Here is a 19,115-nt window from a genome sequence, read left to right on the forward strand (position 1 = left end):
ACAACTACCACCAACTTTCAATTATTGAGAAGCAGACAATCATCCAAAGCATTTAGCAAGGGATCCATTTGTGGAGCCAAACTCAGGGAGCTGAGGAGAAAAGGGCCTCCGCCCAGCCCAGGTGTTTATAATTATCGCGCCTTTGCGAAGTCTCTTCCTCTTCTCTGCTCCTTCAAGCTGTTTCATGCCTTGAAGACATCTCCACCAGCGAAAATAGAGAGGCTCAACCTGGCTGTTCAGCTCTCCTCCCCCACCCCTGCCTTTCTCCGAGACTTAGGGCAGATCATGGAGGGAGGCGGAAGGTTCTGGAAAAGACGGCAAAATTTACAACGTGGGCCTGAAATGCCAATTCACACTATAAACTGAACTTGCAGGAAAGAAGATTATACAAATGAGGAATAAAATGAGGACAGGTTTTCCCCACTCTCCGAAACTATCTAGATGAGCATCCATTTCTGCTAACTGAAAGAAAGCTGAAGATTTTTTTGCTTCTACAGAACAGCCTCTCCCTTTACACCATTTCGGCTTACAAAAGTTTTCATGGGACTGCTCAACTTTCAGGAAGCGGGGGACAGCTATAGGAGGGATAAACTCCAGACGGCAAAGATAGACATGCCATCTTCCCCTGTTCCATGTTCTTTTAATGTCCCAAAGTCAGTTTGGATGTTAATTTCCCTGTAAGAGTTTTTAAAAATATTATGGAAACCTGAAGAGATGCTTTTATTTCCTGAAAAATACAAAAATATTTATTTAGAACAGTGACTATTAGTTACTGTCAAAAGTTTTTTTTTTTTCTTTTGGTTTTCTTTTTTTTCCCTCCTCTCTCTTTCTTTCTTCCTTCCCTTTCTCTTTTTTGACCTCAGCTCGGCAGTGGGCTGCTTTGTCTCCCACCCGTGAGCAAGAATGTTAGACCTTTTGCTGCTGACCTTCAGAAGCCCTGAGGGAGCACATTCTGACCCCCACGTAAAAAACCTGGTACCTGTGTTTCCACATCACAAAGCAGGCCAGCAAGCACACAAGGCCACAGAGCAAGTTAAGAATCATCTGGATGAGCAAGAACAGTTTGAAAGTGCCCGTGATGCTGGTGCAGTCCGTCACATCCCTGTACACAAAGGTCCTGCTGAGGGGCTCCTCGGAGGGCACCTTGCAGTGGCAGGCGTCGAGAGCCGTTCCGCAGGAAAACCGGGCGAGCTGCGAGTAGTGGTGGGCAGCAAAGGCCACGGCCAGCACGCAGACTGTCAGGCCCACGGCACTCAGCAGAAAGTACAACAGCTGCGAGAAAGCAGAACAGAACCCTTCCAGTTACCAAAGAACACGGGATGACTCGTGACAAAGCTAATGCATCAAAGCTGGTCTTTCTCTTCTCTCATCAGGAAGGTCCTGAGGGAGGGGTTGTTTTCGCCTCAGAAACAGAGTCCCCAAGGCAGAGGAATTTGATTTAATTGTGATCAGTCCTTAAGCCCTGATTCTATGTTGATTTGCCTTATGGATGTTGGGTGCTTTTCATAGATTGAGCCAACAATGTTGGCTTGATTGTGGGATGTTTCTGGATGTAGCAGCCTGTTTAGATGACTCCCAAACATGAGAGCTGTCCCTGAAAGGCAGGCTGTGACTGTTTCTGGACCTCAAATACTGCTCACCTGAAGACTGCAAAAAGACTGGGAAGTAAAGAACAGATATGCAATGGAAACACTGTGTTGGCCAGAAGTGGCCGTGATTGACCAACTGGCAATGCGGATTAATAAAAACAGCGGTGTTCAATATAGTGATTGCCAACCTGTGTCCAGGAATGTCAGGATCCCCAGTGAGAGGTTGCTGGAAAAAAATTATGGTTCCAGAAGGTAGATGACTGAATGGATGTCAGCTTCATCACCTATAACCAGGTAGTTCCTGAGCATAAAAATAAACCCCAAATGGCCCTTTATAGCTGCCAAGAGATTCTGAACACCATTGGCCTATGTGACAGCCTTGTGATGGAAAAGTCTGGTTCAAGAGCTAAACTCTGCTGCTAAAGAACCATGGAACCCCTGAAGAGGACATTTAGCTTACACCTGAAATGCGTTGATCAAAAATTGAGAGTGTTTATTGACACGGTCACCATTTAAAGCATTTTATAGAACAAGAAATGTTCCTGGGAGTGCACTGACCTACTGGAAACATTTCTCTTTGTGGTCCCACCTGCTGAGGGTCTAGATAAGGAACAGAGTACCCAGCTGTTGGGACTGGTGCCCTTGAGCCCAGTTCTTTGTGTGAGACTTGCATTCCATAGTTAAAAGCTGCTCATAGAGCAGTTCTGGTGAAGGTGAACTCCTCAAAGTAAGATTAATTCTACTCATGTCCAGGTTCAGATTAAAGTAGCTCTGAAAAGATTATGCACTCTCTCCACTTCCAGCGATCTGTCATTTAAAATAAAAACACATAACTCAGATTATAAAACATGGGTTCCAAAGTCCTCCGAGTGATTCTCCACATGGTGACAAATTCAAGTGCTTTCAAGTCTTAAACACGGAATACTTAAAAATGTATTTTTTTTTCTTTCTTGTGTGTGTGCATGTGTGCTGATGCCCTAATCATGAGTCTGGTTTGCCTGAAAGCTTGACTGAGGGCACGGGAGGGGAGTGGAACCCACTGGCTAAACCATCTTGCCTTAGCACGGCTGCACAACCAAGGAGAAGCCCGGCTTCTCCGGATTTTTCTCATCAAATATATCGTAAACATGCACACTACCCTTCCTCTTCAATCACTTGAAGAATTGTCAGTTGGAACCCACTTGTTTCATCTGTGAAACAGTTTATTGCAATATCTTCTATCTCAGGGACACAACAAGGAGAACTTCTATGCAACATGTCTAGTCTCCCTTGGAGAAAGAGAAGCAGATAAATACTAATGGGAACCATTAAAAATTTAAAAAGGAAAGATTAAATATGTGCTATTGAACTCATCCTCTCCCTAAATTTTCAGTGGCCATGCTTTCTGCAAACACGGTAGTGCTCAGGCTAAAGAGTATGAGTTTATTTTTGTGGGACCACCGGGGCAGAATATATGAAATATTCTAGGTGGTTCTGAAATCTTTTGGTCTGATGATTGACTTCAAACACCTGATACCAAGAGCCAGATTAAAGTGTGCCCACCAGAGCCGTGTTTCCAGTGCAGGCAGCATGGAACTGGGAACTATTTGCTTTGGGGATGTGGATACATTGGTGCCTTTACCAGCCGGGAAGGCCCAAATTAAAGGGATAATTTCCCACCTGAGAGTCATCTGCTTAGTAGAATGGCCCCAACTGGAGTTTTGTCTGCACATTTTCTTGCCATCAATGGATGGAACTGAGGAGGTCTTGCAATAACCCTCCTACCTCCAACACACACATACATCCTCAGTAGATCTCTGTAACATTCAGTGGGACAATATCTTAAAGCAATGACAATAATCCCTCTTCTCAATCTGCAAATAATTCGGATGGTTGCAAGACGAGGATTCGCTCGTAATCACAGAAATCCATTTGCTGAAATGAGAATTTTGCCTATTTTTAAAAGATCACCTTTTGGTTTAGATATCAAAAGATTTGCCTGAGACATTTACCAAGTGCACAGCAGAGCGATGGGCAGGAGTACAAACAGGGGAGCCAGACTGCCCACATTGGAATCCTGATTCTCCCCTTCTTAGCTCTGGACCTAGGGCAAACTAATCAATCCCATGTGTACCTACATTTCTTCACCTTTAAGTATGGGATGATGATCACCTTTAAGCCTTGGTTATTATAAGCACCCAAAGAGCTGATATTTGCCAAGGGTTTAGAACTGCGTCTAGTACAAACTAGCACTACTTAAGCATTTGTGAAATCCATAAACAAATTACTAGAGATGGAGAGAGCTGCCAGTTCTCCAGACTCTTAGGATATCAAGTCTACTGGCTTTGTTTTATTCTCTGTCACATGGGAGTAACAGGCATACTTGGCTCATAGAAAGGATATAAACTCTCTCTCTCTCTCTCTCTCACACACACACACACAGGGCTTGCTCAATCTTAATTGAGCATCTTTAAGATGCTAGAAGCCAGAGAGAGCACAAACAAAAGCCAAGCCACTCAGCCCTTGGAAGGTGCATGCATTTCCATCGGGGTGTCTCTCACCGGCTGCGACTCTGCTTCTCCCACCCTGTGAAAGCATCAGGCCCAGTCAACAGGCGGGAGCCACAGAATCAAATTTCTTATCCGTGTAAGACACGCATACATATTTGATCGCCCCCAAGCCTGGGGGCTACCTCTGCCTGCGCTACAGCTACCATTGCTTTTACTTCAGCTGACAGCAACAAGCTTCTGGGTGAGAATCTGTAATTTAAAATCGAGTGGCTTGTGTTACCTACACGGCACGAATAAACTACCCATGAAAGTGTGGGCGATGACCTTGGGAATGCGAGCAAATACATCCCGATAGAAGCGGGGCCGGGACGCATCTGTCTTGCCCGCGTCGCCCCGCGTGTCTGGCGCCCGAACCCGGGGGTGGGAAAGGGTGGGGGTCCGCGGGGTGGGGGGTGTGCGGAGGCCCCCGCGCTTATGTAACAGCGGCGCCCGGCGCGCTCCGCTCGCTCGCGGCCTCTGATGGGTACCCGGCCAGCCTCAGCGCTCCAGACTCGGGGAGCAGGGCGGCGCAGCTTCGATTTAATGACCCTCCCCAGCGGCCGGAGCCGGGAGGCCGCAGCAGCGGGAGCGGCGGCAGCCCGGGGGCCTTCTGCCCGGGGGCACGCGGCGACCGCGCCTCAAAAATTCTCGCGGGGAATGAGCCCGGGAGGGCCGCCAAGCACGACACCCGCACACGTTTCTGAAAATCGGCCAGGTGAGCCCCGAGAAGACGGGGCCACGAGGAAAGGCAGGAGGCCCAAGCCCAGGCCCCGAGGGGCCCGCCAAGGCCGCCGGCAGGGCCCGAGGAGAGGGAAGGAGCGCGCCAGCGGTGTCGCCGGGAGGCCAGTGGTCGCGGGAGATGGAACAAGTCCGTGGCTGTTGGCTCGGAGAGGGAGGGAGCGGTGTCTGCGTGCGCGCGTGCTCAGGCTGCAGAGAGCAGGGGTGATCCCCCTGAGCGACCGCCCCGGCCATCTGGGTCTCTAACAACAGCGGGGGTGGGGGTGGGGGATCTGCAACGAAGCTCAGGCCAGGGCATCAACAAGCAGGCACGAAAATGCGGTTATGCTAGTGAGAAGCACCTCACCAAGATGCATTTCGTAACCCCCCGCCCCCCGCACCTTGCAATGATGTGGAGGCACAAGGAAAGTCGGCTGTAACTTGTTGTGCCTTTGGAAACCCTGGAGATTGACTGAAGCTCCTTTCAGACCTGAAGATAATATAGCGGGCACCTTAGAGAGCTGGCAGCAAGCATCATTAAAGGTCACATTCAGGAGAAGGGAAAAGTGCCTCCGTATTTGTCAATGTCTGTCACAGGTGGGGGGAAAAAAGGTAGCTAATGAGATCTTCCTAGCGGGGAATTCTCAGCCTGGCCGACATTGGCACTGACTTCTTTATTTTATTTTATTTTATTTTATTTTATTTTATTTTTGTCCTTGCTCCTTATTTTAAGTGCAGGTGTTGAGGTGGCTTCCGGGGTCTCCCTGAAGCTGATTCGGGTGCTTCTGCTGGGTCATCTGGAGGGGAAACGAGGGTATTTCACATAAGCTGATGAACCTAGCAGAGAACACTTTTTACCCTAGTGAAAGAGGTTCCTGTAATTTAACAGGGCACTTCTTACTAGGCTTTCTGGCTTTTTTTTTTTTTTTAATCATCACTAAACTTTGCTGTGTTTAGTCAGACCTCTACAAAAAAAGTAAACATGGACTGATGTCTGCTCTACCTGGCCTTCTTTTAAGAAACACCCTCAGAAAAAGTAAAATTTCCAAATGTAGGCATATCCATGAAATTCTATCCGTTTTTTAAAAATAGAATCCCTTATTTTGTTTAATTAGAAAAGTTAGATCTATTGGAGAACATTACAAAATTAGAGCAAAAGACTACAAACTGCAGTTGTCTTCCCACCACTCAAAGATAACTATTTTTTTCTCTGCACTAAGCTATTTTTTTTTTTATTCTGTAGAATGATACCATACATTTTGGGGAGCCAGCTTATTTTGGCTGTTTAAAATAATGTGAACATTTTTATTCCATTAATTACTCTTTTACAACACGATTTAAATACACATACATATAAGCATTTTGCTTTTTTATGTCAACCATTTCAATTATACTAGAATACAAAATATCTTTTCTGCATCTTCTTAATTTCTAAATAAGAGCTGACTTACTCTTGTGTGCTGTTTTCTTGTTTGAACAAAGAAGTATCCAGTTATGTGTTTTCTTACAAAAGAAAAGTAAACAGTATGAATGGACACACACACACAAGCACGCACACATACACAAAACCCTCAACAAACTAACAGTACAGAAACCGTTTTGTTCTCTGCTACAAATAGTTGAAAGAAAATGTAAGAATTTGATTTCTACTAGCTCTGATTGCTGAGTTGGGTGTTTATCTCCCTAAACTCTAAAAGGGTGTGTCTCTGTTTCCCTCTAGAGCAGATTTTACTGTGTAGTGAAAATGCTGTGTACTTGAATTGGTTCAACCAAATGCACCATCTTTAATGGAAGAAAAAAAAATACATGCATGGGAAAGACACACACAATTGTCAAACCATGCAAATCCTATCCACCCCCCCTTTACCCTCAGACTCTTGGCACAGATCATTTGGATGCACCCAATGTACTTTTTCTGTCTCAGTGATCCCACCTACAAGAGGAAATACACTTAGACTGCCTCGTTATTAAAATATTCTAAAAAACCCCCAAGATATGGAAGTAGGAACTAATAGAGACACCTTTTCCCTGGCCAAGTATTTTGCTGAACTGATGAATTTTCAATATTCCTTATAAGGGCACTGAAGGACAGATTTCATATGCTCTGAGCCAACCTAGTGCATGGAAATTAAGACTTTAAAAAAAATCAGCATTACCTTTGGGTTCTGGAGGAATGCGCTCCTAAAACATTTTTTTGGCCTGTGTAAAAATGCAATTTCTAGAATAATCTGATATGCAACCCCTTAAAAAGCATTCTTTTATTTTGTACTTGTAGGGTTTTTTCCTATGTGATGATAAAAGAGAAAGAAAAATGACAACTTACTTTCATAGCAAACTGGATCCATGTCCTTTCGTCAACTTGATATGAGACACAAAGCATAAACAAACCAAGATAGGCCACTAAGCAGACCTGCAAGGGAGGACAGGGACGAAAGGGTGTTATCAGGGACAGTCGTGCATTCTCATGACATCAATCTCCGCGTCTTTCCCCAGTAACAGCCTTGTTATCGAGGTGCTCATTTCATTTACTTATCTGTCTGTGTTCTTCCTTTCTCGGCTTGAGGAACAGCCTTTTTAAAATAGTAAAATCAATTTCTTTCAATTGACCTGGTATTTATTAAGCCCTTTTGATGTGTCAGGTGCTGTCCGAGGTTCTTTAGAGTACACAATGATCCTCAGCAAGGGTAGAGTCCAGTTGAGGCCGAGATAAGTGCAGGCACTATTCTAAGGCAGGGCTATATATGGCGAATGCCATTCAGAGAAGTACAAAAAGAGGGAAAAATAACATTGAGTCGGGCAATTTAAAAAGACTTCACTAAAGAGGTGGATTTGAAATGGTCCTTGAAAGGGATGATGATAATCACGATAATGATCATGGACGTTTACTGACTACTGACTTTATGCTGGTGATCTTCGAAGGGCTTTGTACGGATTTCCTTGTGCAATCATCACAAAACCTGAGGAAGTAGGTGCTTATGATCCTCATATTAGAAATGAGGAAACAGAAGTACAAAGCTAGTAAATAATGAAACCAGCACTCATACGAGGTAGTTTGGGTGAACAGCCCAAGCAATCGCACAGAGCTAGGCTGGCGCCAATTGTGGGGGAAGAGTAGCCAATATATAACTGTAGTTGAAATAACAAAATATAGAGCAGAACGGTCAGTTAAAAATCCGGGGCAGGGGGGCGCGGGGGGCGGTGCCTGGGTGGCTCAGTTGGTTAAGCAACTGCCTCTAGCTCAGGTCATGATCCTGGAGTCCTGGGACAGAGCCCCATATTGGGCTCCCAGCTCCATGAGGAGTCTGCTTCTCCTTCTGACCTCCTCCTCTCTCATGCTCTCTCTCACTGTCTCTCTCTCAAATAAATAAATAAAAACTTTTAAAAACATAGTTAAAAAAAAAAATCCAGGGATGTAGGATTAATTTAGGGAGTAATGGGACTTCCTTAAAATTCTTTGACCAGACAAATGACATGATTCGAGACACGTTTCAGAAAGATGAGCAGTGGTGTTGGGTGGGTTGGCGATGAGAATGCCGGGATATCATTTTACTAATCAAAGCAAAATTAATCTATCAGGTGGGCCAGAGCTGAGATGATGCAGACAAAGTCAGAGAAAGAGGCAGAAGGAAAGGTATAGTCCAGTAGAATCTGCACATCGTGGCTACAGCATGACTGACAGGAGGACAGTGGCCAGGGAGAGAAAGGAAGTGATCCCCCCATGTCTGAGCACCCACAAAGGGAAGGAGAAGGCTGGGAGAAGGAATGACAACTTTGAGAGAAAAAGATACTCAACTGTTTTGTCAAACCAGATTTTTCTCTTTTTTTACTGCATTAGAGTTTCATAAATGTGATTTAGAGTTTTCTTATCAAATGTATCTATTCACACTTAATTTTGGAAAGATCAAAATGTTGCTAAGTTCTACTTCAGGACAGAAACCAAAAGCAACAGAATTGTATTTTCTGATAAGCACAAGTTTCCTAGAGACAGATGTTGGAAGTGTAGCTGAGTGTCACCTAGCAGGTCAGTAAATGACTGGTTTGGTGATCATTTCTACCCCTAGGGCTAGCTTTACACCTCAGGGGAGGAGAGCTGTTTATTTACCATGCCAACATAGCATTTGAAGGTAATGCTTCTATCCTATTCTTCCCTGAACATAATCAATAAGTTGCTTGTGGCCTCATAGGTTCCCAAGTTGAGAGTTGTTTGGGTTTCTACTGGGCTGTGAAGCCAAAAGCGAAGCCTCCTTTTAGTACAGGCTTTTCCATCATTAGGATGGCTGATAACTTAACAGTGACATTCCCAGGGGAGAGATACAGCATGAAAATGCATGAGTATGACCCAGGTTGGAGAGAACTGGGTGGAAAACAGAGTAGGTAGGACCCAGGGAGGCAGCTTTTTGGTCAAAGCACTAGCAGGTGCCGAAGTAATGACCCTGAAGTTACATGGGCAGCCCACAACATGGTGGACATTCCCAAGTCAGGGATGGATTTCTTTCTCAAAATTTATTTTTTAAAATGATCTAATTGAGGTATAAGTTTGATCAGGCCTGGAGAGGCTTATTATGTATTTTCACATTAAGAATTTATAGCACTGAAACAATAGAAAAAAGACCTCCTTTTTTTGTTTGTTTGTTTATTGGCAACAAACCAGATGGAGGTTTCTCAACTTGCTTCTCTGCAGAGTGTTAAGTCCCTAAACATGTGCCCATACACTCCTGTTCATGTCTGTCTGAAAGTGCCCAGGGTCCAGCTCTCTCCCATATAACTGTCTTTGGCCCCAGAGGCTGCTGTAAAGTTGGCACTTGCCAAGACTCTCCTCTTTGCCTTCATGAAAGACACATTCCAATCATCAGGCCTAACTGACCCACATCTTAAAATCTGATTCTGTTTGTCTTCCTTGAATGAATTTTTCCCCTATAGTAGTATCTACTTCTTTGGAGCCTTAATTTAGGCCAGTTTCCATCAAGAAGGTGCAAAGGAACATATAACCTCATTCTTGGGCATTTCTCTTAGTCGACCAACAAAACTGTTTTGAGGACATACACTAGCCAGGCCCTGGGCATGGCTCTGGGAATTGACAGCTGAGAAGACATAGCCTCAGACTTCAGACAGCTCTCTGCCAGTGCAGTGGGGAAAGAGACGACAATGAAGTTAGACTACCACTAAGTAACTAGGACCTCATCTGCTGTAAGACCCAGGAAGGGTGATCAATCCAAAGGCACCTTGGGGACACTTCCTGAAGGGTGATGGGTTTTGAAGGCTAGGCAGTTATCAGTTGGGAGAGGGATGTGAGGAAGAGTAGAGGACACACTGGTAGGAACAAAAGCATGGAGAAAGGCAGAGTAAACATTCTAGGACTCCCATAGCCCCAGTACAGAAGACGAAAGAAGAAACAGTGAAAGATGTGTTTACAGAGATGGACGGGAGGTGGGTCACAAACGACTTTTGTTTCCATCGAGGATGTTTGGTGCCATGGAATGGTACGACCTGCACTGCGTTTTAGAATGGTCCTTCTGGCTGTGAAGGCGGACTGGGAAGGGAAGAGCAGCCAAGAAGGCCTGATGCATCCGTGGAGGAAGGTGACTGCCTGAGCTCAGCTAGCACAGCTAGCAGCGGGAGAGACTGTGGGTCTGCTGAAGCCACAGGAGGGAAACCAAATCCTTGGGCTCTGAGATGAAGGCTGTAGGGGCGGGAGGGGCCAGGAAGGTGCTTCACGGTGATGTGACTTGAGCTGCCAGGGCGATGGCGCTGACATTTAGGGAGACACAAGAGGAAGAGCAGAATGGGAGTGGAAAATGATGCTGCCCCCAGGGATTCAAGGCTCAGCCGCATAGGCCTCGAGCTCAGGAAGGAGGTCTGAGTGGGAGACGAGCACTGGTTAATCATCAGTATACACGTGAAGTCACTGAAACCATCAGAAATGTGAGACCATCCAGAGAGAGTCTAGTGAAAACAGAAAAGAGCCAAGGAAGTGGCCCAGTTAATGAAAAACTTCTGATTCTTTTGAGCAGAAATCATCTCATACAGACTTCTTACACTTTTCATGGTACATCAAAACATGTCTAAATATTATGAAACTGATAAGCCTTTTGGAGTTGGGGATTTTGCTTTTAGGCCTTTGTCTAGGGTCTTTGTTATAAAACCTGAATACATTCAACACCCTTTCATTTCTTAGCCTTCTGCCAGGGCTCAGGAGGCTCCAGGAGGGGGGACCTTCTTTTTCTCACCTACAGATTTACGTGGTAGAGCAATACTTCTTTATCAGACAGTTTATTGCTGTTTAGCACCTTTGAGAAGACTAGTATTTATTGAAACTTAAAACTGAAGGCTTTATGGCCATGGGGAGGAATCCAGACTTCTCATGCCAGACGAAGGGTCTTGTTTCCTGAGCTGGCAGGCCACAGACACCCCAGGAAGACAGGGTCTTCTGACTTCCCAAGCAGGGAGGAGGAGCTCATGTTAATGAGCAGCGAGACCCACCAGGTCTCTCTGGACAACATTCCTGGATTCTGGGCCAGAGCTTCCATTAGATTCAGTGAGGTGAGGCCCATGGAACAGGAAAAAAAGCAGTTAGGTAAGGTTTTCAAGAAGGCTTTCGTTGGACCAGACACCCAGGTCTGGGGTGGACAGGTGGTGTCACTGCATAGACAGCCAAACAAGAACGGGGTGGCACTAGGGAAAGGACAGGTGGGCTTTAAGAGCCTGGGAAGATTTAGTTCATGTACAGACGGATAACACAAGCTTGGGATGGTTTGTTGTTGTTTTTTTTTTTTAAATGGGAAAAAAGATGACTACTATCATCTTCAATCAATTTTTAGATGCATGTTTCTACAGTTTGTTAGCATCAAAATAAAACCCAAGTCCTACATTCCACCTTCTGTCTAAAGACATTCTTTGTCTGCTCAGAGTGAAGGCTGCATTCTCTCTGGTGAGTTAGAGTTAGACAGGGATGAAATGTTCTCTGAGTGTTAGATCCATTTCTAGATGTAGGAGTCTTGAGTCTTGTCATACATTGTCTTTGTTTCCATCAGTAGGCCTTGATGTGCCTGCCATGGTGTTTTGAAGGGTCAGCATTATGCATCAAAGGTGAATGCCAGACCAACGTCTGGGAGATTCTACCTATGTATTACTTTTTTTTTTTCCTTTTCATTCTCGCATAGCTAGAAGATACCAGCCTAAAACACCTTGTGAGAATGTGAATTACTGATATTTACTTCTCTCCATGTCCTACAGATTTATATTCTGGTCTTGCAACATTCACACAACCTCCAATTTATTTGTTTTCTTCTTTTTGTTGTCGACAGAGCTGCTTGACAGGCCTACCTGGGGAATACGACCTTCCCCTGTCAAATGCCTTTCAAAGTCTCTCTCCTCCTTCCACCCCAGCCCTTTCATTTGTGTACCTGAAATGTGACTCTCTTTCTGTAAGTTAATCAACTTTCACCTTTATATTCAGTCAGTATAGTAACAAGACGAGCTCTCTTCTCATGTTTGCACAGAGAATTGATCAATGAGAGACATAGCAGAACTGTTAAGTATTTCTCTGGATGTTTCTTAAGAGAATTTCTGTGGATTTTCATCTGTTTAATAGGATTTAAGGTAGAATATTAGAAATATTTTCAACAAATGATAAAGACAGCACTCTGTTGACTGAATGCAGTCTCACTCTGGAAAATTGTTGATTAACACATAGTATATCAGAGATTTAAATAATACATAAAAGAACATTTCATGAGGATCTAATAAGGAATTTTTATTGAATCAAGATTTCAGAAGGATGGGAGAGGCTATTTTGGCATAACTTCAGCATTTTTACCAGATTCTCATTGCCAAGGCCTTATGGTAAGACAAAGTCCAAGCCAGTGTGTCAGAAATGCTTGGTATTGGACATGGTAAAAACTGGCATCCCCAGACTTTCTGATCCAATTGGTCTGGGGTGGAGACCAAAAATTTGCATTTTTGACAAATTACTGGGCAATGCTGCTAGTCCCCAAACAACACTTTGAGAACCACTAGCTTAAGCTAAAAACAGTCTTCTACATGCCAACCCCTGATATCGGGTTTATCTGAAAGACTGGGATCTGGAGTGATACGCTGACAAGTGGAGTTTCCTACAAAACACTTGTTTATTACAAATAATAATGAGATATAATAACAATAGTTTCCTCATAAAGAAATTTATAGTCTTTCCTACTGCAGGAACCCTTAACTCTAGAGGGAAAAAAAATCCTTCACTGCTATCAATGTAAAGTCACTGAGCATGCAGTTGGGAAGAGATGGGCACAAGCCCCAGAGCACACCCCTGTACCTCGACCCCACTCTGCCTCTGAGTCTCTTCTCTTACAGCAGCATCTGGTAACCAAGTGGGATTAGTCTGCAACTAAAGAAGAAAGCTCGGCGCATTACTATGTCCTAGTTCTTTGGAATCCAGGAAACCAGCCTGCGGCATCAACTATAAAGATGCAAGGGAGAGACCTGGAGAGAAAGCCCAATAGTCATCTCCCAGTTTGCAGAAATGGAGTCAGAACTGGTACGATGTCATCTTTCAGATCTTGCTCTTAACTTTCACCCTCATCTTGGCATTACTTCCCACTGCATTTAGCTCAACAACCTTCACTGAGGTAGATGCTGGGACTAGAAAGAAGAGTAAGATACCCTCTTTGCTCTTTGGAAATTCATAGTTTAATCCCTGCTTTGCTGAAGGACTGAGGCACAGGAAAATTAATTGCCGTGGGTAATGCCATTTGATCCGTCTGGGCTGAGAGGGAAAATGAACAGTCAATAGCAGCTCGCACAAACCCCTCCTTACTGTTCACTCATCAGAACCCTTCATCTTTCCTAAACGTAAGGGGCAGTGAATCAACTGTGGGTTTTTTCCCTCCCATGTATTATTTTTTTAAAGACAATAAAGTTTTTTGGTGTTAAATGGGACTTAAATTTGCTAGAGTTATAAGGTTATCATCATCATTATTATTATTAGTTATTATTTTAAATTACATTTTTGGGTAAAAGCAAGATAAAAGGACTCAAAAATACTCTTAATCAGATGAGGAAAGAAAGATGAAAATAACTCTCAAAAGTATGAAACATTAATTAACAGTTCATTCAACAAGTGGTAACTGTTCTTTAGTTGTGTTAAAATCAAGTAGGAAACTATGATTAAGTGCTGCACAGGGGGGACCTGTGGGCTACAGCTGATGCTTGACTCTATTATTTTTCTACCTAATGATCTTGGACAAAGTTATTTACTCTTCTTAGCCTCAGTTTCCTTAACTATGAAATAAAGACAATAATGCCTTCTTTTGGTAGTTTATTCAAAGAGCAATGCTAATGTAAATAAGGTGCCTACAAGCATGCATAAGAAATAGCTGTAGAGTAATTGGTAGTAATTATTATCAGTATTGTAAGTCACTTATATGTTTATTAGAGTAGGCCAAACTTCGAGCATACTGAGGGGCTCACAGATGTATTACCAAGTTAACTATGTTTAAAATTTATAACAAAGGGACGCCTGAGTGGCTTAGTCGGTTAAGTGGATGCCTTCAGCTCAGGTCATGATCCCAGCGTCCTGGGATCAAGTCCCCACATCGGGCTCCTTGCTCAGCGGGGAGCCTGTTTCTCCCTCTGCCTCTGTCTGCCATTCTGCCTGCCTGTGCTCTCTCTCTCTGACAAATAAGTAAAATCTTAAAAAAAAAAAAAAATTGATAATATATGTACTGTCTCATGACAAATAGCACACACTCTACTTTGTATTAGCTGATACGGGGGATATTTGCCATGATCTTTATATTTACATAAGAAAAACGAATTATCAAGTCTAGGTGTTTAGACATTTTAAGGCCAATTTTCAGGACTTTTATGTGCCAGGCATTAAAATCAAGCATTCTAGGTAAATTATCCCATTGGGTCTTCATGAAAACCTATCAAGTAGACACTATTATTAGCCCCATTTCATAGATAAGGCAACTCAGCCTCAGAAAGCTTTTATGCTTAAGGTCACAGAGCAAATACAGAGCTGAGAGTGGCACCAAGAGTCCAGAACATGGCTCTTAACCATCACACAGCCTGGTCACCTCCAAGGCAGAATCTGGACTTCACTGTGAGTGAAATGGAAGCTGCAGAGATCTGGAGAACATTTCCGCCTCTGCTCCTCTCCTGTGCTGAAAGGAGCCCAGCACCACTCCTGACGCATGGTGTGCACAACAGTCTTTGAGAGGCAAATGACTGTCCAGGCTGGGGAAGGTGATGTCATCTTTAAGACTCAGTCTCTTCGTGTGCAACAGAGAGAAAATAATACTTTATCATTTGTGCTCGGGATCATAAATAACGCACCTGCAATTGGAGTAGGTTTTATTTTTTTTTTCCCCATCTCATAGGACCTCAAACTGTGCCAATATAACTCTCTCTTAAATTTGAGCTAAAATGTATAATACATATAAATGTAGCCCTCTATCATTCTGTTCATTTAACAAGTATTCATTTGTACCTACTACTCACCAGGTACTCTTTGAGGGTCTGGAGATACCTTAGTAAAGAGAAGAGACCAAAAGCACTCCCCGATGCTTCAAAGTGGACAGGCAGACCACAGACGAATAAACTGGGAGACCTGAGTCTATGTCATTTGTTAAGAAGAGCCATGGAGAACATAGGACTTCACATCATTGCTTCTTTTTCCGACAAACATGAGCGAAATACAAACAATAAATCCTCAAGGCGATACATTCCCCCCTCAAACACTGAACTGTTAATGCCCAGCAACCCCTTTAAAAAGATGGTGGACTCACAGTTGTTTCTTAGGAGAGCCTTGCTGTTTCTGTTATTTCAACAACACGGACGCACTATAAGTTATCTGAGACCTAACAGGCTCCATAAAAGATAACACACACATGCCCCAGATAAGAGTCAACAGAGGTAACTAAAGTTTTCAGCAAAATGGGCTGCATGCCTAAAGACAGAGATGGAGGCAATATATCTTAGCTATGAATCTGACAGATTGGGGTTCAAAACCCACCTCCACCACATTCTAGCTTTTTGTCTTGGACAAGTTAACCTCTTCAAGCCTCAGTTCCATCACCTGTGAGAGGACCAACAATGCCTACTTCAAAAATGGCTGTAAGGACTATAGGAGACAGAATATATAAAGGATGTCACAGAGTATCCAGCACATATGTCAAATGAATAAATAAATCCATTCATTTAATGACTTGGGCTACTTTTGCTTTCATAGCAAGGGCTCACTTCTCAAAAACCTTCCCAGTATTGCTGACATAAATAGTTTGTAAACACCTAAGTGTTATACAATTCTTTCTTTGCTTCTTTTTGTTTCTGCTTCAAACTATTTATTCTCTACTACCCAGGAAATGCCAATCTTGGTAACTATGCAAGCTTTATGTTTCTCTGATGACACTATTATGGTTTTACAAGGACAAGTATTTAATTTCTGAAAAAAAAAATGCTGTTCAGCTACAAATATTTTCTGTCCAGAGCAGATAGATCAAAGATTAATATTACTTTTTAAAAACATATAATTGTTTTAGCCAAACATAGTGCACAGGTATTAATGGGAAATTCCAAAAGCAATAGGCATGTAACTAAATGAAATGAAGAGCTTATGACAGAATTGAACAACGAGATGCAAGACAAAACTGTAACTATCTGTTTCTAAATGCTACAAATATTAATGCACAGGCATTAAAGCCCAGATCATTAATTACAAATTTGAAAAAAAAAAAAAGGAAACATTTTTCTTGGTTTCTATTAAACCCAAAGCAAAGTAGTAGCTTCTTTTCCACTATAAACAAAACTATAGCAACTAAACAACAACTTTTATGTCTAGCAACTTTTGCTAAAGAGAGTTTTGTCTTATCACATTATCAGGAAGAGATTCAGAGCCTTTTCTTTCTTTCTTTCTTTCTTTTTTTTTTTTTTTTAAGATTTTATTTATTTATTTGACACAGAGAGAGACAGAGAGAGGGAACACAAGCAGGGGGAGTGGGAGAGGGAGAAGCAGACTTCCCGCCAATCAGGGAGCCGAAGTGGGGCTCGATCCTAGAACCCTGGGATCATGACCTGAGCTACAGGCAGATGCTTATCGCCTGAGCCACCCAGGCACCCTGATTCAGAGCCTTTTCATTTGCCTTAGGAATCTACAATCCCAGAGCTTCACTGTTTCACTCTTTTTACTTTTGTTTTTTCCTTAGAGTAAAAATTGCCAACGGACAATATTAGTGCAGAAAAATTCTCTTCATTCAAGAACATTACTTGGCCTGGGAGGAGGTGGGGTTAGAGCACATTTCCTCATCTATACATTTTCCCAGCCTCCTATGGGGGCTGGGAGTACAATTTATAATATTTGCTTTGCAAAGACAAGCCAAGAGATTATTTTTAAAAGAAGCTGGTAGAGATTGAGGTCAAAATCTCTCCATGAAAAGGCAATTCTGGATAAGCAATTCTATCACAGAAAATGATTTCTTTTCAGAGTCTAAAGAGAAATGACACTTGCTCTGTCACACCTGAGTTTAGACCATCTATAATATCCTCTCAGTCTTTTTCTCGCCTTCATTATCATGATTATCCTTTTGACTGAGGAGTTGATCCCTGACAGGTCCATATCTGAATTACTGTAAATGTATGGACTCTCCAAATGTGGTATGCAAAATAAATAATTTAATGTGATAATGAATTAAGTTGAAACACAGAGAAGGTCTATCACCTAGAACTTGGCTCAACCCAGATTTCTTTGGAAAATACATTGTAAACACAAGATTTCTAAGAAGTGATGAGGCAATTCCTAAGGACATTATTGCTCATGTAATCATCAACAATGAGATAGAGTCACCTGTTCTGTTGGGATTAAAGCTCTGATTGGTTGGTAAAGAAGTAAGGAGTAATGAGGCACCTCGCTGGCTCAGTCAGTTGTGCCTGACACTTGATTTCTCCTCAGGTCATGATCTCAGAGTCTTGGGGTCCTGGGGTCAAGCCCTGCCTGGAGCCCACCTCAGGGTCTGTATTCACTGGGGTGTCTGCTGGAGATTCTCTTTCTCCCTCTGCCCCATCCCCCTGTGTGCTCTCTCTCTCTCATAAATAAATAAAAATTTAAAGAAGAAGGAGGAGGAGGAGGAGGTGGAAGGGTGGAGGAGAGAATATTAAGGAGCACTTACATACCAGGCTGAAAGCTTTTCCCATGGTAGGTTATGTCCTTTCTAATTCAAAGTGTTGGCTTTTATCATGATTTCAAACAATCTGATAACCAGAAGTATATATATATTTACATGTATTATATATCTTTGCATACCTTTGTATTACATACACTTTTAATTTTAATTTTCTCAGCCAATGTTGCACTGTAATTTCATCACTGTGTGGTTCAGCCAGATCTGTTGTACCAGCACAGAAAGAGTGGGAAGGAAATGTGCTTGTCAAGTGACTGCCTTATTTCTCAGCACACATTGTGCTTTGCAGATGTTCACTTGTACCTCATTTTTGTTTTAAAAGATAATAGAAAACTACCCTGATGGAACTGTTGAAAAGGAGTTGGAATTCGTGACCAGCAGCTGGATGAAGGGAGCCTGAATCCCCCAAATCCTGTGGATATAGTGTGCTTTTCTTGATGTCCCTGCCAAAGCAAGGCTGGAAAGCTAGGGAGATCTTTGAGAAATGTGCCAGCACGAAGTTGCTGCAATTCATAAGTTCCAAAAACCTTGCCTCAAGATTACTGCAAATAGCTCATTTGAAACCAATGAATCTCACAACTGAGCATTGTGTCAACTCAGAAAACACAAGAAAAATCCAACAACTATCCTAATGCATGACTTATCATGGAGACATTCAAGCAGAATCCTTTTGGTTTGGGTCTTATTTTAATATTATAACAGATCTGTGTGTCTATATTAAGGTTCATATTTGATAGTAACTACTGGGAATTTTTGCCATTACATCCTCAAAAAAACTGAATGAACACAAGCAATAGAACTGTGAAGTAATAAAGTTGGTTGTGGATGAAAATTGAGCTTAGGACATGAATTGTGTCTTTTACCTAAAACATCCTTCTACTTTTTTATCCTCCTGGTATAGTACTCCCCCTTCAGCTACTTTGAATCCAGCATTATTCATTCTTCAAACCCTGCTCAAGAATCTCCTCTACCCAGAAAGGGTACCTTTTTTTGCATTACCCACTTTGCATATATTAAGCTCATTTATTCCCTGAAACAATGCCATGAGCAAAAAATATTACTCCATCTTATAGAAAATTGTGACTCAGAGAGGTAAAGAAACCTGCAAG

The 19,115-nt window shown here is 42.7% G+C and overlaps 1 protein-coding gene across 4 annotated transcripts in view; it reads right to left on the bottom strand.

The window, feature by feature from the left end:
* Window positions 1-806: 806 nt before the first annotated feature.
* The window catches only part of SSPN (sarcospan), a 104,057-nt gene continuing 85,748 nt past the window's right edge, over window positions 807-19,115 (bottom strand). For 2 of the 4 annotated variants that reach the window (XM_032855218.1, XM_032855217.1), the window contains 2 exons: window positions 7,158-7,244; window positions 807-1,272 (listed from right to left, as the gene is read on the bottom strand). In XM_032855218.1, the coding sequence (XP_032711109.1) occupies window positions 907-1,272; window positions 7,158-7,244 (453 nt within the window). In that variant the 3' untranslated portion in view covers window positions 807-906. Of the gene's footprint in view, window positions 1,273-7,157; window positions 7,245-7,501; window positions 7,510-15,331; window positions 15,354-19,115 lie in introns of those variants that run through there. The other 2 variants (XM_032855220.1, XM_032855219.1) reach the window with 2 other exon arrangements.

The sequence above is a fragment of the Lontra canadensis genome, unplaced genomic scaffold, assembly GCF_010015895.1.
Source record: "Lontra canadensis isolate GAN:19392208 unplaced genomic scaffold, GSC_riverotter_1.0 scaffold9, whole genome shotgun sequence".
In the NCBI taxonomy this organism is placed as follows: domain Eukaryota; kingdom Metazoa; phylum Chordata; class Mammalia; order Carnivora; family Mustelidae; genus Lontra; species Lontra canadensis.